We start from the raw sequence: 21558 nt of genomic DNA on the forward strand, positions 1-21558 counted from the left end.
ACACACGTGTGTGAAAAGCATGTAGAATCATGCTATGTGGCTTCAGGCCATGAAGCTTATCACTTCCAGGGTGTTAGACATAACATTTATAGGCCATATAGGAAAAAAAAGTACTAAATACTACATAAATAGTATGTGCATTATTTTATACATTCAATCCACTTAATAGTACGGGTGTCACGGGACAGCCAACTCACGAGACGAGACGATAGACAGGATCGTGTTCAGGATTTTGGTCCATGGGCAAAATTCATTCATTCATTTTTCTACCGCTTATCCATCAAGAGGGTCACGGCGGGTGCTGGAGCCTATCCCAGCTGTCTTCGGGCGAGAGATGCGGGGTACACCCTGGACTGGTGGCCAGCCAATCACAGGGCACATATAGACAAACAACCATTCACACTCACATTCATACCTATGGACAATTTGGAGTCGCCAATTAACCTAGCATGTTTTTGGAATGTGGGAGGAAACCGGAGTATCCGGAGAAAACCCACGTATGCATGGGGAGAACATGCAAACTCCACACAGAGATAGCAGAGGGTGGAATTGAACCCTGGTCTCCTAGCTGTGAAGTCTGCGAGCTAACCACTAGGTCACCGTGCAGCCCCACTTCCAGGGTGTTAGACATAATATATTTTGGCCATGGAAAAAAAATCAATCCACTTAATAGTACGGGTGTCACGGGACAGCCAACTCACGAGACGAGACGATAGACAGGATCGTGTTCAGGATTTTGGTCGATGGGCAAAATTCATTCATTTTTCTACCTCATTTTTTTATCCATCAAGAGGGTCGCGGCGGGTGCTGGAGCCTATCCCAGCTGTCTTCGGGCGAGACAGCCAATCACAGGGCACATATAGACAAACAACCATTCACACTCACATTCATACCTATGGACAATTTGGAGTCGCCAATTAACCTAGCATGTTTTTGGGAATGTGGGAGGAAACCGGAGCACCCAGAGAAAACCCACGCAGGCACGGGGATGGGAATTGAACTCTGGTCTCCTAGCTGTGAGACCTGCGCGCTAACCACTAGTCCACCGAGGCATTCAAGGGAGGTGCTACAGCTTGAAAAAAATTATAAAATTATTCACCTGAGTTATGTTTAAGGGCTTAATCCCCCCGTGATTATGATATTTTCTGAGGTAGGCTCACGCCAATTAACCTAGCATGTTTTTGGAATGTGGGAGGAAACCGGAGTGTCTTTATGTCTTATCAAACCCCTGGCATTTTAAAGGGTTAAAATGCAGAGTCATTCACTAACCGGCTTTCAGCAACAGAGGGCGCTGTTGTATTAAAGAAGCTCCAGCAGTGAAGGTGTAGAGTGGGTGGAATATGACGTTTATGAGTATTGAATAAGTTTCATCGAGAAACCTGCTTTAATGAGACAGAAACTCACCTCTCTCAGTTGCAGCATCTCCTTGTCCTTCTGCTCCAGCAGGCCCTCCAGCTGGTGGATGGTCATCTCGGCGTCAGCCAGGCGTCTCGTCCGCTCGTGGTCCTCCTCGGTTGCCCGCGACGACAGGCCTTTGCTCTGAAGCATCTCCAGAAGCTTCTTGATGGACTCGTCCCTGTCGCAAAACGAAGACAGGTACGACGGCTTTTCAGGCAAAACGTTCGCCCAAAGATGACTTTACCTTGCGGTCAGGGTGTGCTTCTGGGTGTCGATCCTCAGCTCCATTTCCTCCACCGTCTTCCTCAGGAGGAAGAGCTCTTTCACCTGTCGCTCGTATTCGCCGTGGAGACGCAGGAAGTTCTCCTCTGTCATCTCCTGTGGGGAGACGGCCTGCAGGGACCCCAGGCGGCCCGACTCGGAGTAGTCGGACTGGAAGAGCTGGTTGAGGTCCCGCTGGATTCGTAGCTCATCTTGCAGGGCTTGGATGGTGCACTGGAGATGCTGGGGATGAGAGAGCAGTGATAGTAACCCCATAACTTTATTAGCAGTCATTGTAATGGTAATGGTTGAATTTCATTTGAACATGCATCAGATTACAATTGAATGCATCCCATAATCAGTTCACAGTTCCACATGTCCAAAAGGAGTAGGAAGAAGCAAAGCTTATTAAATCCTACCCCTCCATCTGGTACTTTTACTGTTACATTTGTTCACTTCCTGCTTTCCTAATATAATGTATTTATTTATGTTATCAATTTTTATTTTTTTAAATATTTTTTGTCACGTACCAAAGTACAAGGTGATGTGACCATATATATTATTATATATTTAGTATATATTTACTATTTATTTATTATTTATGATAAATTTATTAGTTTATTGATATATGTGTTTTATTACTAGGGTCATACCTAGCATTAAAAAATTAATTGCTGAATAATTTTGCAGGAAGAAGAAGCAAAGCTTATTAAGTCCTACCCCTCCATCTGGTACTTTTACTGTTACATTTGTTCACTTCCTGCTTTCCTAATATAATGTATTTATTTATTTTATTATTTTTTTTTCTTTTTTGTCACGTACCGAAGTACAAGGTGATATGACCATATATATTATTATATATTTAGTATATATTTACTATTTAGTTATTATTTACTATAAATTTATTAACTTATTGATATATGAAAAAACTGTGTTTTATTACTAGGGTCGTACCTAGCATTAAAAAATTAATTGCTGAATAATTTTGCCGGAAAAAGAAGCAAAGCTTATTAAGTCCTACCCCTCCATCTGGTACTTTTACAATCAGTAACTGTTACATTTGTTCACTTCCTGCTTTCCTAATATAATGTATTTATTTATTTTATTAATTTAAGAAAAAAAATTTTTGTCACGTACCGAAGTACGAGGTGATATGACCATATATATTATTATATATTTATTAAATATTTACTATTTGTTTATTATTTATTATAAATGTATTAATGTATTGATATATGAAAACATTTTTTTTTAACTAGGGGGGTACCTAGCATTAAAAAAATAATTTATTAATTACTGAAAATTTTGCCAGGAGAAGAAGCAAAGCTTATTAAATCCTACCCCTCCATCTGGTACTTTTACAATCAGTAACTGTTACATTTGTTCACTTCCTGCTTTCCTAATATATAGTTTAAGTTCTTCTTCTTATTTTTTAATTATTTTATTTTTGTCACGTACCGAAGTGCAAGGTTATATGACCATACAATGACATAATGGGTTGTGCATTGTTTGAGGTCCTTACTCAATCCATTCCATAGTTTGATTCCACATACTGAAACGCTATTCTAATACACTCTATATCATTAGAGTGCTGTTGGAATTGAGCGCTGCTGTTTACGTGTTAAGGCAAGTGGAATAAAAAAGTGTTATACTCTGTGAGGACCGTCACCGTCCTCGGTCCACTGTCAAAACAGATCGGTTCGGCTTGTGTTAATTATGCATAAAAAAGTTATGGTAATTCATGAAACAAATGAGTTCCCGTCAGGATGGCATTATTTTAGACAGCCCTAGCAGTAAACAACAGAATTTCCCAACTCCACACACAATTTCTGCATAAATTAATGACGCAGGCATGCAAACACGGACGCACAACTGCACCGTCGCTCTTATCAAGCGTACAAAAAGCACATCTGAGTTGCACGGGTAAACAAACAGTCTTGCACGAATGCGAAACTGCAAGAGGATTGGAATGATGGATTCAGACAGTAAGAACACGCACGCTTGTGCCAGATCTCCCACCGGCACACGCAGCTGGAACACGGAGCTGAGAAATGCCAGACCGCTTGAGAGAGAGGCGAAGGAGACGCAGGAGGGGAAATAATTGAGGCACCCATTAGGAATTGTAATTAGGTTTCTGCTGAGTCATCTTTAGAGCCATTGCTATTTATTTTCATGCTATCGCCAAACCAAAATAGACAATTCTATAATTTCAATGTGGTGCTTTGGTGGCCTCTTTCGCTGATGATGTTCGTACATTCACCGTTAAACAGTTGGTAGAGTTTCATTTTAAGGTGCAAAGTCAACCTGACTTTTTCACAAAGTGGACTTGGAAGGCTAATCCAGGTAGCGGGTCCGAGGCTAGCATCTTATCTACGAGGAGGGAGGTCTTCCCCCTGATGATGTTGTGAAAAGCTACAATTGAAATATGAACCTTTGAGCACCTGAGATTAAAAAGTCAGAATTATAAGTCATAATAATTAAATAAAAAGTCAATATCCTGAGACCAAAGTCACAATTATTAGATAAAAAAAGTCATAATTATGAGATAAGTCATAAGAATGAAATAGAAAAGTTGAAATTATGCGCTAAAAAGTCTTAATTATGAGAAAAAAGCCAAAATGATGACATATAAGGTTTAAATTCTGAGATAAAAAGTCATAATAGTGAGATGAGTCATAATTATGACATAAGCCATAATTATTAAATAAAAAAGTCAAAATGATGAAAAAGTGAAATGATAAAAAGTGGAAATTATGAGATAAAAAAGTCTTAATTATGAGAAAAAAGTTGAAATTATGAGATAAAAAGTTGAAATTATGAGATAAAAAAGTCATAATTGTGAGATAAGTCATAATTATTACATAAGCCACAATTATGAAATAAAGTCAAAATGATGAGATAAAAACTCTTAAATTTGAAGAAAAAAAAGTCCAAAATGATGAGATAATAAGTTGAAATTATGAGATAAAAGAGTCATAATTGTGAGATAAGTCAAAATTATGAAATAAAAAGTCAAAATGATGAGATAAAAATCTTAATTTGGAGAAAAAAAGGTCCAAAATGATGACATAAAAAGTAGAAATTAGGAGATTTAACATCACAATTATGAGATAAGAAGTCATAATTATGAGTTAAAAAGTCATAATTATGAGATAAGTCATAATAATGAAATACAAAGTCGAAATTACGAGATAAAATGTCTTAATTATGAGTAAAAAGTCACAATGATAAAATAAAAAGTGGAAATTATGTGATTTAACGTCATAATTATGACATAGGAAGTCATAATTATGAGTTTAAAAAAGTCATAATGAAATAAAAAGTTGAAATTATGAGATAAAATGTCCTAATTATGAGAAAAAGGTCAAAAATGATGAGATAAAAAGTTTAAAAAGTCATAATTGTGAGATATAAAAATTGCCTCACAATGATGAAATAAAAAGTCAAAATGATGAGATAAAAAGTGGAAAATATTGATTTAACATCATAATTATGAGCTAAGAAGTCATAATTATGAGATGAAAAAGTCATAATTGTCCAAATGATGAGATAAGCAGTGATAATGATGAGCGATAATATCGTAATTATGAGACAGGAAGTGCTAATTGATGATATAACTGTCAGGGGACCTTTAATAGGTGACCCTCCAAGCATGATGCTAACATTAGCAGAGTCTTTTGTTGAACAACGGGAAGAAAAAGAGGAATAGAAACCCGCGCTGACAAACTAAATATTTTCCATCTTGCTTTCAAAAGGAATTATGTTGGAATTTAGAGGAGAGAGAAATCCGTGTCGCTTCATTCCGAGCCGCCTCTTCGTTCCCTGGAGCCAATGCTCATCTGTCCTTCAACATTAACCATCTCTGTGCGATTACTCCTCCATCTCATCCCTCGCTCGCCGGCCGGCTGGCTGGCTGAGTCACGCTTGGGCCCTCCAACCTCGCAACGCAAGCATCAACATATAAAGGAAGCACATATGCACATCATCGCCCACTCGCACATCACCAGCGTCAAGGTGTGAGGATGAAGGGAGAAGATAAGAAAAAAATAGTATCACATTCCACTTAACGTGTGCACAACAAAACGGGAATGCGTACAGATAGCAAAGAGCGAATGCTGAATGGCCGACGGGAAGCTGGAGCGAGATGCTGACCCTAATCAGTCGCTTTGAGATGCAACATCAGGGTCAGTGGCGGGTTGAAAACAAGAGGAAAGCGGCCAGCTGTCACATGTATTTAACATGAGCGCTTTCACGTCACATGGTAAAGAGTCAAGGGAAGCGGGCGGTTTCATTCCATTGCCCGAAAGCCGCTCCTTATAAGGAGAGACGTGGCTACCGCGGGCCTCGGCACGCAAAACACAAACACACTCCGAGGCGGAGGGAAAGAAAGTGAAAGGAGGAGGAGGCTCCTGGAAGGAAAGTAAAACACTCCGCCCTTGCAAGCTTTCCTATTTCCAGGCTCGTGGGTGCACGAGTGCTGGCATATTTGTTATCGTTAAAGTATCAAACGTTTGAGCACCTGAGAGTAAAAAAAAAGTCAGAATTATGAGATAATTCATAATAATGAAATAGAAAAGTTGAAATTACGAGCTACAAAAGTCTTAATTATGAAAAAAAAGTCAAAATGATGAGATAAAAAGTCTTAATTATGAGATAAAAAGTCTTAATTATGAGATAAAAAAGTTACAATATTGAGATAAGTCATAATTATGAAATTAGTTTTTTAATTTTTACATATTTTTTTTCTATAAGAATTATAAGAAGTCAAAATGATGAGATAAAAAGTGGAAATTATTAGATTTAACATCATAATTATGAGATAGGAAGTCGTAATTATGAGAGAAAAAAGTCATAATTCTGAAATAAAAATCTAAATTATGAGATAAAAAAACAAAAAATTGTGAGATAAGTCATAATTATGACATAATTATTTTTATTATTAAATAAAAAGTCAAAACAATGAGAAAAGTGGAAATTATGAGATTAAAAAAAGTCATAACGGTGAGATAAGTCATAATTATGAAAAAAAGTCAAAAGAAGTCAAAATGATGAGATGAAAAAAGTGGAAATTATGAGATTTAATTATGAGATAGGAAGTCATAATTATGAGATTTAAAAAGTCATAATTATGAAATAAAAATCTAAATTATGAGATAAAAAGTTGAAATTATGATATTGAAAAAAGTATTATAAGAAGTCAAATGATGAGATAAAACAGTGGAAATTATGAGATTTTTTCATCATAATTATGAGATTAAAAAAAGTCATAATTATGAAATCAATTATGAGAAAAAAAGTCAAAATGGTGAGATAAAAAGTGGAGATAAAAAGTGGAAATTATGAGATAAAAAAGTCATAATTGTGAGATACGTCATAATTATGACATAAGTCATAATTATTCAATAAAAAGTCAAAATGATGAGATAAAAAGTGGAAATTATGAGATAAAAAAGTCTTAATTATGAGAAAAAAGTCAAAATGATGAGATAAAAAGTGGAAATTATGAGATAAAAAAGTCATAATGATGACATAAGCCACAATTATTAAATAAAAAGTCAAAATGATTGGATATAAAGTTGAAATTATGATATTAAAAAAGTATTATAAGTCAAATGATGAGATTTAACATCATAATTATGAGATAAAAAAGTCATAATTATGAAATTAAAATCTAAATTATGAGGTAAATATTAATTGGGAGAAAAAAAGTCCAAATGATGAGATAAGCAGTGTAAATGATGATATATAATATCGTAATTATGAGGCTGAGTCCAAATGATGAGATAACAGTCAGGGGACGTTTAATGGGTGCCAGTGAAACGTAGACACCCCTCCAAGCATGCCCCCATTTTTTTTACCTCCCTTCCCTCTCCCTTCCCTTCCCCCCCACCTAGCGTCCTAAACAAACATGCAGGTTTGAGGACCATCTGTTAGGCATGAGCGTTCATGTGTGAAGAACGCACGTTGTGAACACGCTCCAAAGCCCAGGCGTGTGTGTTTTTTTTTTTTTTAAGGGTTTCTTTCTCCCTGTCATGAATCCCGAAAAGAGTACGGAAGGAGTGAAGGGGGAATAATGAGGAATAATACGGTAGAGGCCAGGCGGATGATCATGGCCGTCTTTTTAGCGGATGGCATCATGCGTCAAACACAGGCCGGGCCTTGAAGACCTGGCCTTTTTATAAACTGCTGAGTCATCATGGCCACCCGGAGCTCGGTTATTAATGTGAGATAAGAAAACAAACCGATGACCGCTTATAGCGCCGCCATGAGCGCATCCACTTTCAACGTCCTCATCCCTCATTCATTTTTCATGTCTAACATTCTCACTTTCGCTTTCTCACTTGTTAGCTCAATCAATTATTTCTTCATTTCCGTAAGCTGCAGTCCGTTTCTGCACACAGCGCTGGATGATTTATATTTTGCATCCATCTTGACAATCTTACATTCTTCCCCTCCCCCTTCTCCGTTGCATTTTTTTCATCAGTAAATAAGCTTAGTGTGAACATGAACCATGGATATTCATTCATTCATTCACAAGGGTTGCTGGAGCCTATCACAGCTGTCTTCGGGCGAGAGGCGGGTTACACCCTGGACTGGTGGCCATGCAGCCAATCACAGGGCACATATAGACAAACAACCACTCACACTCACATTCATACCTATGAACAATTTGGAGTCGCCAATTAACCTAGCATGTTTTTGGAATGTGGGAGGAAACCGGAGTACTGAGGGTGGAATTGAACCCTGGTCTCCGAGCTGTGAGGTCTGCATGCTAACCGCCGTGCGGCCCTGTTGTCAACAAATAAAACCCATATAGTCACCTTTATACTTCTATTATTACTCATACTGTATGCTACAGCAAGCTACCAAGCTAACTAGCCAGCCACCAATTGAGTTGATCTGAACTTAATTCCAAACAAAGTAGGGAAAAAAGGACAAAGAAAGTAGCCAAAAAAGTACCACTTCCACACACAATGGGATAACTCTTTAAACTACATCGTGTCCGACATGCCAGGTTAATGTCTGATCAGTGTAACATTACATGGAGTAACCAGAATACTACATATGATGTGTCTTTCAATATTTTGGACTAATAAATCAACCACAAAAGAGTGATCGTTTATGAATTCATTGATTTTTGAAAAGCCAGCATAGAGCAAGACTGGTGGCCATGCAGCCAATCACAGGGCACATATAAACAAACAACCATTCACACTCACATTCATACCTATGGACAATTTGGAGTCGCTAATTAACCTAGCATGTTTTTGGAATGTGGGAGGAAACCGGAGTACCCGGAGAAAACAAGAGAGAACATGCAAACTCCACACAGAGATGGCCGAGGGTGGAATTGAACCCCGGTCTCCTAGCTGTGAGGTCTGCGCGCTAACCACACAACCGCCATGTAGCCCAACCATGGACATCTCGAGAAAAAAAACGGCATTTATTTTTCTTTATAATATTCCGAGGATCCGCACGGTGCACGGTTAGCATGTTTGCCTCACAGGAACACCTGGGTTCCTGGGTTCGTGGGTTTTCTCCGGGTATTCCGGTTTCCTCCCACATTCCAAAGACAGCTAGCTAACAGTTAGCTTCACTGGCGACTCCAGATTGTCCATAGGTATGAACGTGAATGACAACATGGATGGATATTAAATTCTTTTTCTACCGCTTATCCTCACGAGGGGTGCTGGAGCCTATCGCAGCTGTCTTCGGGCAAGAAGCGGGGTACACCCTGGACTGGTGGCCAGCCAATCACAGGGCACATATAGACAAATAACCATTCACACTCACATTCATGATATTAAATAATATGAAATTAAATAATAAAGTAAATCATATGATATTAAATAATATGAAATAATATTTCAAGGATATTCTGGTAATATTGTAACTTCTTTCCTCCTTAGAATATAATTTTTTTGCTCCTCATATTTGGACTTTTTTCTTGTAAAATTACAGCAGCCTTTTCATTTCAGACCATTTTTATCTCCTATTTATGACTTTATTTCCATAATATTACGACTTTTATTCTAGTGACATTTTAAATTTTTTCACAACTAAATTTCCAACTTTATCTCGTCTTCTGTTTGTATTTGATGGTTTATTATTTTTAAAATTTTTAATTACAATTTTTTTAGTATTTCAACTTTATGCTAGCACTTTTTTTTAATCATAATTCTTGTGAAATTACAACTTTTTTTCTTAATATTTTCACTCTATTCTTAAATAAATTGACTGTAGACTTGTTGTTGTTTTCTTGTTTGATTGTATTTTTAGAATGTGTTGCAGACCGACAAAAAAACAACAACCGTGGGTTGAAAATGGCCCCCGGGCTGCACTTTGGACACCCTTGTCCTCTCCCTTTTCAGACATGGCGTAATTGTCTAAGTGTAAACAAGCAACGTTCCTTACAGTAAGACTCCCTTGTTTTTTTTGGGTTTTTTTTATATACAGTAAAACGTTGTGTTGCGTTAATGAAATTAGAAATGCTGCGTTCAAAGCCAAATGTAATAACATTAAGTGCTGAGCAGCAGATTATAGGACTTTAACGAGTGGCGCATTGTGGGATTTGGGCACCACTGTTTTTTGTTTTTTTTTGTCCTGTATTCAGATAAAATTGTCTTAACCCATCAATTACTATTATAATTAATTATAAAAACATACTGTGCGTATGAAACCCGATTTAAAAGGAACATGCGTGCATATTGCCCACGCTAAACTGTACCAATTGTACTGACGTACACACAAAACAGCTGGCACCCACTTTTACATGGGAGATAAAGGAACAACCATCCAAATGAATAAATAAAATGCATGGGTACACACAGACACACACACACACACACACACAAATCAGTCTCAAACACACAACCCTCTTTTTTTCCACACTGACACACACACACACACTCCAGCCTGGAGTACAGCCGACAGTAGTTAGCAGGAAGGACAGTGAGGTTATTGTTTAGTTCGCTACTGGATGGATGGACGGATGGATGGACGGATTGACGGACGAATGGCTACCATTTAAAGGGTAGCACAGACAGCAGAGTAGGAGAAATAAATGAAGGAAACCATAGCATTCCAGGCATTCCATATTCCTCTTTTCTCCCCCCCCACACCCACCACCACCCCCACCTCTCCATGTGAGACGTGCTGACCTGCAGCGATCAAACGGTTGCAGTGAAACTAATCATTCTCTCTCTCTCTCTGTCTGTGTGTGAGTGAGAAGCGAAAAGGCTTGACCAGCAGTGCACACGGGTCCAAATCCGGCCCGGGAACGACTATCCGAACGATGACTAACAGCAGAAGATTCCTAAAAGCAGCAGTGCTAGCATGACTTGACTTGAGGTTGTGCACAGAACAAATATGCACATCGGTATGGAGTACTTGTTTATACATCACTGCATATCATAACAACACAAAGATGACCATGCAGCTACTATATGTCCCGCCCCTTCTCTGCCTTAGGCCAATAGTTTTGTAGCACCGTCATACAGAGGACATTTGACCGCATTGACATTACACACAAAGTCAAAATAATAATAAAGGATCCTTAGCCTCCTGAAAATGTGGTCCCCTGAACAACCCTGGTCTTTGGTCACGCTCTGCATTGCAGTGATTGTGACGCTACGGCCAGGCCTGCTCCGCAGGTCCAGATGGAGAGCGAGGAGAGCGAGGAGTCAACGGTGACCCGCTGTCAGGTGTAAAATTCTTCCCAGTCGCTTGTCATGGAAAAATGTAACACCGAGAGAAAGATAAGTGCATAGCTCTCATAGCTCTCACCAAGAGTGCATGTTTTATGTGCATGCATTTGTTTACATGTTGCGCAAAGAGGCTGCACGGCGGTCGAGTGGTTAGCACGCAGAGCTCACAGCTAGGAGACCAGGGATCAATTCCACCCTCGGCTATCTCTGTGTGGAGTTTACATGTTCTCCCCGTGCATGCGTGGGTTTTCTCTGGGTATTCCGGTTTCCTCCCACATTCCAAAAATATGCTAGGTTAATTGGCGACTCCAAATTGTCCATAGATTGATGAAAAAGTGGTAGCATAAAGTTGAAATATTTGAGAAATTGGAAAATTTTAATTTAAAATTTTATCAAAAACTAACAGAAGACCATATAAAGTTGGAAGTTATGAAAGTTATGAAAAAAGTTAAAATGTCACTAGAATAAGTCTTAATATTATGGGAATAAAATCATAAATAGGAGATAAAAATGAAAAGTAATTTCATTCATTCAATCATTTTCTACCGCTTTTCCTCACGAGGGTCGCGGGGGCTGTCTTGGGGCGAGACAGGGTACACCCTGGACTGGTGGCCAGCCAGCCAATCACAGGGCACATATAGACAAACAACCATTCACACCTATGGACAATTTGGCGTCGCCAATTAACCTAGCATGTTTTTGGAATGTGGGAGGAAACCGGAGTACCCGAAGAAAACCCCCGCATGCACGAGGAGAACATGCAAACTCCACACAGAGATGGCCGAGGGTGGAATTGAACCCTGGTCTCCTAGCTGTGAGGTCTGCGCGCTAACCACTCGTCCGCCGTGCCGACCGAAAAGTTCTTTTCATTTTGTAATTTTACAAGAATAAAGTCCAAATATAAAGAGCAAAAAAGTTGTATTTTAAGGAGGAAAGAAGTTACAATATTACCAGAATATCCTTGAAATATTATTTCATATTATTTAATATCATATGATTTACTTTATTATTTAATTTCATATTATTTAATATCATGAATGTAAGTGTGAATGGTTGTTTGTCTATATGTGCCCTGTGATTGGCTGGCCACCAGTACAGGGTGTGTAGCCCGCCTCTCGCCCGAAGACAGCTGGGATAGGCTCCAGCACCCCCCCCAGCGACCCTCGTGAGGAACAGCGGTAGAAAATGAATGAATGTTGTGCAAAGTAAGGACTGGTTACCATGGCGGTACGACTGGAGCTAAGGTGTGAGAGGAAGGAAGCGTGGAGGAGTTGGGTTGAGGTGCACATTCTTCGGCAAGCAAGGGTTGACCCGACGTGCCTGTGGGCGGGCGTTTGTCATAAATTAGCAAGTCACATGTGCGATGACAAGGAGCTAAGGAGATAGGAGACGAAAAGGAAGCGGTTGGGGTTAAAAGGGAACAAGGGGAAGAATGAAGGCGTAAAAGTGATTCTTTCAAGTCCTAACGTGCTTAATATCTTATGTGAGGGCGAGACCAAGCACTTGCTTTCTCAGTGCGAGTGTTGGAACACACACACACACACACACACACACTTGAGCATGAGTCATTGCGTGGCCGTGAGTGACAATGACTACGTTCTGTTGTACAGTTTCCCAGCCTCCTGCCAGCAGACGAGTCGCCTAACATCCTGATCTGAGCCCACACACTTTGTCTGTTCTGTCTCATGGCAGCGATAAAACATATATTATACGGGATTATCTTCCAGGATCCACCCTCGGCCATCTCTGTGTGAAGTTTGCATGTTCTCCCCGTGCATGCGTGGGTTTTCTCCGGGTACTCCGGTTTCCTCCCACATTCCAAAAACATGCTAGGTTAATTAGCGACTCCAAATTGTCCATATGCGTTTGTCTATATGCGCCCTGTGATTGGCTGGCCACCAGTCCAGGGTGTACCCCGCCTCTCGCCTGAAGACAGCTGGGATAGGCTCCAGCTTTTCTCCAAAAACGTACCTGTGTTTCCTCCTGTACCACCCGGTACTGCTCCTTCCACACAGACATCTTCGTGGCTTCGTCCTTCCTCAGGGCACGTTCTTTCTTCAGCTCCGGGCTCCAGAAGGTCTTGATGGAGTTCATGGATGAGCTCAGCTTGGACTCCTTGGCATCCAGCTACGATAAAGTGACATTCTAGCTTCATCTCAGATTGTATTGTATTTTTCATTTCACACCAAAAAAAAAATGGCTGACCACAAAAAAACGGGAAGCTCAAGTGTTCTTACGTCTCTGCGGAGGAGTTCATTCTCTCTCAGGACTTCTCTCAGCTGGGTCTGCAGATCTGTCATGGCGCCCTCCCTCACCTGCCAACCCACGGACACAAACGTTAGCTTTGCATGTAATAAGAAATGTTGCTTATGTAGAAAAAACATAAGGTGATGACTAATATTGCAGAGCCAGTGGGAGGTTTTAGAATTTGAACGCTTCTTATGCTCCTCATCGGATGCCATTTTCCAGTTTTGGCGCTCTTACATTCCAAACAGGATGAAAGCAAAGCATCACCTGTCTCATGGAGTGCGGCACGGTGGCAGCCAACGGGGTCTGGCCTTGTCCCTCCCCCCCAAACGCTATGGCGTCACTGGACATGACTCCACCGCCACCTGAGTTGATGTTGGGGCTGCTCCCTACGAAAGCAGACCGCACCCCGTACGGCACCCTCGCCCCGGCCCTACCCAAAGTCATGGTACTTTTGGGCAGCGGGGGGTTCAAGCCGCTCCCAAGGCTCCCCAAGCCGACTGGGTCTTCCGCTCCGTCTGTGAAGTACAGCGGACCCCCTGTGGCGTAAGCGGCGTTGAGCGACTGGATGTTCTCCATGGATAACGTCTTCCCCGAGCCGGTGAGACCGCCGCTGGCGGAGCTGCTGCTGCTGCCGTTGCGGCGGTGTCCCACACGTGGGGAGTGCGGGAGGCGCGGGGAACGTCCAGGGCTTCCCGAACCGTTACCGTTGGATGCCACGACGTCCAGTTTGGAGACGGAACGGGAGCTTCCGTACATAATGGAGGAGTAAAAAAAAAATTAAGTAATAATAATCCAGGGAAGCAATTTGTGTACTAATGGGTGCACTCGTGAAAAAGTGTTCAGCTGTGGTGAAAACATTTGTCAGTGGGGTCTTCTTTGCTGTTATGCAATGTTATGTGACCCTGTTAGTCTTCCACTGGAGTTTTTCTTCACACTGCTGTGATGACTGTGAAGGCAGCCCACCCAACAGGCAATCAGCGAGTCACCTATGGAGGAGAAGGAGATGAGATTACATTTTTAGTTCTATACACGATGCATCATCACTAGGGGTGTAAGAAAATATCGTTCCACGATACTGTATCGATATTAAAAATGATCACATACTACAGTATTAATTGGCCCTGTACCCTAGAAACCACTCCATGAATGATACGGGAAAAGGCCGAAATGATACTGCGTCAAAGCCCAGGGCAGTGATACTGATAAAATATAGAGTTTAACCATGTCCAGTATCAGCCCCCGGAGCTGTCCACTCAGAGCGCGCTGCTCTGGTATCGTGCCCTTGAAACAACCAATCAGAGAACAGCGCACGAGTGCTTAGTTCCTAGTGCTTCTCCAGTCACCAAAAAACCCAAACTTGATTAATAGAACTTTAATTGTCAGGCATTGATAAGATAAGACTGTTGATGAAATATTATTGTTTATTTTTGCAATTATTGTGTTTACACTGTTTAGATAAAATACATGTAATAAACTGAAAATTGGGCGGCACGGCGGTCGAGTGGTTAGCGCACAGACCTCACAGCTAGGAGATCAGGGTTCAATTCCACCCTCGGGCATCTCTGTGTGGAGTTTGCATGTTCTCCCCGTGCATGCGTGGGTTTTCTCCGGGTACTGCGGTTTCCTCCCACATTCCAAAAACATGCTAGGTTAATTGGTAACTCCAAATTGTCCATAGGTATGAATGTGAGTGTGAATGGTTGTTTGTTTATATGTGCTCTGTGATTGGCTCGGTGTACCCCGCCTCTCGCCTGATGAAAAAGTGGTAGCATAAAGTTGAAATATTTGAGAAATATTCAAATTTTATCAAAAACAAACAGAAGACAGAAGAACAGTACAGGGTGTACCACACCTCTCGCCCGAAGAAAACTGGGATAGGCTCCAGCACCCCCCGCGACCCCCATTTTATGTTTTTTTTTTTTTGTAAATTTAAAGCTGGATGTTAAAGCTTTATTTATCCAAATGCTACACTTTAAGTTTGTGATACAGCATTACATACTGTTCTACTGGAATAAAAAATATGTTTAGTAAGTGCATATTGTTGGTGTAATTCAGTTTTTCCAGGAAATAATCTTTAACTACAAGAAAAACAAAAAAAAATATCGCCTTGTTAACAGTATCGTGATATATCGTATCATATCGCCAGATTCTTGCCAATACACACCCCTAATCATCACCTTTACACTCTAATGCTTCGAAATACTGTGACTGACATTTGGGCGTCCGAGTGACCCATTGGAGTGTTTTGGCCTCAATGTCAAAAACGACTCCAAAGCCCCCGCAGCAGCAGCGTGTGAGCAATGCATGCTTCCAACTGCACTCATCTTTGGCTGGCGAGATGCTAACTTGCAGCCAGCCGTGTGAGCGCTCTGCAGAAACAGGGAGCCATCTGTGGCGTTTTCCCTCCGGGGGGCGGGGGGGCCGTGAACCCACACCTGGATGAGGCCGGCACGCACGCACACTGTACTGACATGCAGCCAATCAAATGAAAGCATGCAGACTGATAGCATAAAGCTATGTTGACAGATGCACATACATGAAGAGCTCAGTGGCCCACAGTTGACCATCGTGCTAATAATAATAATAATAATAATGCTTCACTTGACAGCACAGATAGTAGACTGTGTTTGTTGACCTGTAGATAATCTATTGTACACGCCCCAATTTGCTTACACTATATCTCCAATTCTGGTCAGAAGATTCCGGAATCATTCCTTTTCAATCATTCCAACAATGTATCGGTCCGTTGTGGCGGAGACGGAGCTGAGCCAAAAGAGCTGAGCTACGTTCCTACCCTCACAATGGTCACAAGCTTTGGGTAGTGACCGAAAGAACAAGATTTGGGAGTGCAAGCAACCAAAATGAGTTTTTGGTTTTCGGAAATGAGTTTTTTTCCATCCCCATCGCTCATCTGCAACCTCGGCATCCTCCTGGACCCTACAATTTGAACCCCACGTCAAACAATTAACCCGGACAGCATTTTTTCATCTTAACCCTTAGACGCATAAGTGGGTCAAAGATGACCCGGTTTTCTTGAAATATCTTTGTAATGAAAAATTGTTCTGCACGGTGGTTGAGTGGTTAGCACACAGACCTCACAGCTAGGAGACCAGGGTTAGGTACCAGGCCACCCTCGGCCATCTCTAGCTATTTCCTAGCTAGCCTTTTGAGTGTTAAGCTGCTGTGTGATGAGTTTTGCGTTCGTTGGAAGACGACACTGTGATGCGGACTGTTCTATTGGTCAATGACATCCTGCCATTTCCAACGGGTTAACATTGTAGACGTCGAGCGGTTAGCGCGCAGGCCTCACAGCTAGGAGACCCAGGTTCAATTCCACCCTCGGCCATCTCTGTGTGGAGTTTGCATGTTCTCCCCGTGCATGCGTGGGTTTTCTCCGGGTACTCCGGTTTCCTCCCATATTCCAAAAACATGCTAGGTTAATTAGCGACTCCAAATTGTCCATAGGTATGAATGTGAGTGTGAATGGTTGTTTGTCTATATGTGCCCTGTGATTGACTGGCCACCAGTCCAGGGTGTACCCCGCCTCTCGCCTGAAGACAGCTGGGAAAGGCTCCAGCACCTCCGCGACCCTCATGAGGAAAAGCGGTAGAAATTAGAAAATATACAAAAATGTTGTTTTTGAGATGGGACACCATGGAAAGATTCCAGTCAGATCACGGACACTTCATACTCACAAGCGAGCAAAATGTGACTATAAAACCCTCTTTAAATTTTTTTTTACAAAAAAAAGAACACCAGAGGACAAATGCCAAAAGAATCATAGAAAATGTTGTTAGAATATTTTTTAAATATGTGTGACAATACAGTTTAAATATAATAATTAGAAAATATAATAATTGGAAAATATAAAAATAAATATAAAAAATTAGATTTTAAAATACAATATTTTTTAAAAAGTGTGAAAATATAATAATAATAATAAAAATACATCAATATATAATTTTTTCAGCCTACAAAAAATTTAAAATATGGACGTCATATCCCAAATTAAACTTTATCTTACTATGCTTGAAGCTAAATATAAATATACATATATATATAACACATTTCAGGGCTCGACAATAACGATGTACCGATGGCCCGGGGCAAGTTAAAACAAAATTCGGGCAAGTAAATCTAATCAGTGATATTCCCGTCGGGCAAGTGTACTTTGGCATGAAGCGGTTCTTGTTGGGTGTTGGTAAAACACGGACTGCGTAATTCTGGTGGTAATTTGCAAAGCAATCCTTGCAATGGACCAATCAGAATCGTTTATTTAGACCGCGGTCCGTAATCCACAGTCCGCGTTTTACCCACACCCGTTGTTCGCGATCAACCAATCGATCGTTTGACTACGAAAACATCCATCATGGCGTCGCTGCCAACATCGTTTAATTCTGAAGGAAACAGCAAAAAGTGATGAACCTCTATCGTTGCATGGTTTTTATTTCCAAGGCAGCATGAAAAACAACTTACTGGCCTGTTGCACACTTAACTAACTAGCTGGGCGCACGGCAACCGAACTTCTCCTTTTTTCCCTCTCGTTCCTCTTCTTTGGACCCAAAACGCCCGCTCCAAGACCGCGAGCTGCTCAATATATTTATTTATGACATCGAGGTAAACCATGAATAACACTTTTTGAATATTTTAACAATACAAAAAACATTTTAGTATTCCAAAAAGCATTTTTAGTTGGTTAAAGTGAAGCTATGTTAGCATCATCACTATGCAAGCCTGTTGTTTGTATTATTTGACATATGTTTGACATATTATGACTTTTTATTTTTGTCATTTATATGCGTGTCAGAAGTGCAGCCGAGCCAGCAGCCAGCGAAAGAAGTATTATTTATTTTATTATTTTATTTATTTGAGATTCTCATGTGATGCCACAAAAAATTACATGATATCATTATGGCAGTCTTTTCATTTTACATGGGGCAAGTTCGGGCAAGTAGTTCTCACCTTAAGGATTCCCTATGGGCAAGTCATTTTGGTTTTTAATGTAGAGCCCTGCATTTCTAAGACGGTGAATAATTTGTCGAACGGAAGATGTCTGAGTGAGATAGAGATCTCACCGGTGTGATGACTTGTAACTTTACCTCCTCAGAGGAGATAAGATACATGCGCGCACACAATATGGCTGGCAACACTGGTGATAAGCACCTGATAGCATCAGAGCCAGCCAGGAAGTGAACCGCTCGTGGATTCTATTCTGCAAACAAGAAGACGTATGTGTACTTAAGAATTAAGTAAATGCAGTAGAGTTCACCACGCAGGCTCATCCTGCAAAGAGGACAGCTGTGTGAAGTTGCCAAGCTAAATAAGGATGAGGTGAAATTGTAGTATGGACATAAATAAATCCCTCAGCGTGAAATATAACAAACAAGGTGCCAGAAAATGAGTTTGGAGATGTGATTTGTGGAAGTTCCAAACATAAAAGCAGCCATTCTGACGTGGTTTCACTGCAATCTGCAAGAGGAAGCAAGTAGCCTGGCTCGGTGTTCCTGTAGGAGGAGCAAATGCATGGAGCTGTGGGAGGAAATCACAGCGTCTTTTTCCTCTTTCTCGCTCCCACTGAGCGTTGCACAACACAGGCAGCAGATTTCACCTTCCCCGCCTGCATCAACACCAAGCTATCAGATTCACAGTCCATTTGCTGTGCAAATGTGTATTATCTGCGCGGAGAAGTGTAATGTTTGCACCGCTTTGGCTTTGTAGCGGCGCTGCAGATATGGTGGCTTTGTTTTAAAAGGAAATACAACTTTTAAAAATGGTAATTACTTCAGAAAAGAATGCTACGAGGAGCTGTAAACAAAGATAAAACTCAAAAACAGGAAGCAGATATGGGGATGGAGAATCATTACACTTCATTCATACAATAATTAGCTTATAATGAACATGCTAAACCTCCACTTTGACGGCAAATGCATGGCAAAAACAGCTAAGAACATGCACAGAGCAAGAAAAATTACTTTTTAAAAACTTTTTAAGAAGTGTGTGGAGCAAAAAAAAAAAAAATCAATGGAAGAGCTTGAGCAATAAACTCAAGACAATGCAATTCTTTCACAAGAGCTCCTGTCATTTTGAGGATGACAGGACTAGCATGCTGCTGTCATGTAGCGGATCTTTCATTAGCATTTTTGCAGCAGATTCCCCGCTCCTGTCATATCAAGAACCTTTGCATGCATGCTGTCCTTTAGAAAAATTAGCAGGAGATTCCTAAATACAGAAGGATCTATTACTAGCGTTCTGCTAAATAAAAAAAAAATCTGAACCCTACTGTCATATACATGACATTTAAATAGTAATGGTAATGATTTAATTTCATTTGAACATGCATCAGATTACAATTGAATGCATCCCATAATCAGTTCCCAGTTCCACATTTCCAAAAGGAGTAGGAAGAAGCAAAGCTTATTAAATCCTACCCCTCCATCTGGTACTTTTACAATCAGTAACTGTTGCATTTGTTCACTTCCTGCTTTCTTAATATAGTTTAAGTATTTTTGTTTTTGTTTTTAATCACATACCGACGTACCGGTACGTGTTTACCTTTTTTACCTAGTTTCTTTCTTTGAACTTTTTGGGTTTTTTTAGAGTCTTCATTGTTACATTTGTTCACTTCCTGCTTTCCAAATATTGTTTAAGTTTTTTAATTTAATTTGATTTAATATTAATATCATATCATAATATTATATCAACTGCTTGTATTGTTTCTTGAATTGGCTCATCGTTGTGCATTGTTTGAGGTCCTTACTCAATCCATTCCATAGTTTGATTCCACATACTGAAATGCTATGGCTTTTTAATGTAGTCCTAGCATATAAGTGTTTCAAATGTACTTCTTCCCTGAGATCATATTTCTCCTGGTTAAATACCGTTTTTTTTTTTTGCAGCAGATTCATTATTTATAAATATTAACTGTTTTTAAAATGTGATGCTATTGTTTGACTTCACGGTACTACTTAGTATAAAATATGTTGATAATGATCAAACTATAATAATAAGGAGCCACAACATGGACCTGGAAGGCACGCATGCGTCTCCGGAGCCACAGGTTGCCTCCCCGATGATATAGAGGATGTTTGCCTTGAATTTTTGCTTGATTCCTAAAACCAGCACAACACTTCTGCCACACACTGTAGGCTCTCCCTTTAAGCCACCGAGCAGAGATTGGCGATACACTGGCAACACGTTATCTGTCGGTATTATGATGATTCTTTGGCCGTTACACCACAGGGAATGTGCATGCTAGGTTTGATTTCTGCACTAATGCTGGAAGTCAACTCCAAACAAGCCCACTACCACCCTCCACACCTACCCACACCAACACGGCTGCTAAAGCTGAAAGCTCTGTTGCCATCAAATTTTAATTATGTTATTGGCGGTGTTCCTGGACACACGCACGCACACGCACGGGCGCGCACACACACAGGAAACGCACGATTTGACAAAACACTAAAAAAAACCACACAAAAATAGTCCCGTGAAATGACAACATCCACGCCAAGCTCTCTGACTGACAGCTAACTTCCAGTACTCACCGTAGCTTGTAACGGTTGTCAAATAAGCTCCGATTTGACAAGCAAGACGGTCCCAAAGGCGCCCCAAGCGGTTCCGAAGGCCCTGGTAGCGCTCAGCGGCGTTGTCAGACCCTTTTTGGCCGATTTTCCGTTCGCTATCCCCCGCCTGGAGCAGTCTTTCCTGGCCCCTTCTCTCCCCCCCCCACCAAAGACTGCCAGCTCCTCCACAGGCGGCTTCCCCAGTGCGCGGTCGCTCTGGTGACGTCATGACGTAAGCGCGCGTCCCCGAGACGTAGCCACGCCCTCAAGCACCACGAAAAGCCAAGCTGCTTCTCCTCGCGCACAGCTAAGCTAGCTAGCTAACCAGTGTCCATTTTTTAATGTCTAACTTTGCTTTGTTTTGATAGTTTCAGTTCATT

At 40.8% G+C, this 21558-nt stretch overlaps 1 protein-coding gene across 19 annotated transcripts in view; it reads right to left on the reverse strand.

The window, feature by feature from the left end:
* Window positions 1-21338, reverse strand: part of LOC131132354 (ELKS/Rab6-interacting/CAST family member 1-like) — an 89810-nt gene extending 68472 nt beyond the window's left edge. For 6 of the 19 annotated variants that reach the window (XR_009130356.2, XM_078799350.1, XM_058077908.2 and 3 more), the window contains exons 1-6: window positions 21161-21335; window positions 13881-14602; window positions 13604-13681; window positions 13338-13493; window positions 1643-1902; window positions 1405-1576 (exon numbers count right to left, since the gene is read on the reverse strand). Coding sequence is in view for 12 of the 19 variants with exons in the window: in XM_078799350.1 (XP_078655476.1) it covers window positions 1405-1576; window positions 1643-1902; window positions 13338-13493; window positions 13604-13681; window positions 13881-14372 (1158 nt within the window). In the remaining 7 variants the exon portion in view is untranslated. Of the gene's footprint in view, window positions 1-1404; window positions 1577-1642; window positions 1903-13337; window positions 13494-13603; window positions 13682-13880; window positions 14603-21160 lie in introns of all 19 variants that reach the window. The other 13 variants (XR_009130358.2, XM_058077913.2, XM_058077910.2 and 10 more) reach the window with 5 other exon arrangements.
* Window positions 21339-21558: the final 220 nt, after the last annotated feature.

Source organism: Doryrhamphus excisus, linkage group LG2, assembly GCF_037039965.1.
Source record: "Doryrhamphus excisus strain RoL-2023G ecotype Guam linkage group LG2, RoL_Dexc_Guam_v1.1, whole genome shotgun sequence".
In the NCBI taxonomy this organism is placed as follows: domain Eukaryota; kingdom Metazoa; phylum Chordata; class Actinopteri; order Syngnathiformes; family Syngnathidae; genus Doryrhamphus; species Doryrhamphus excisus.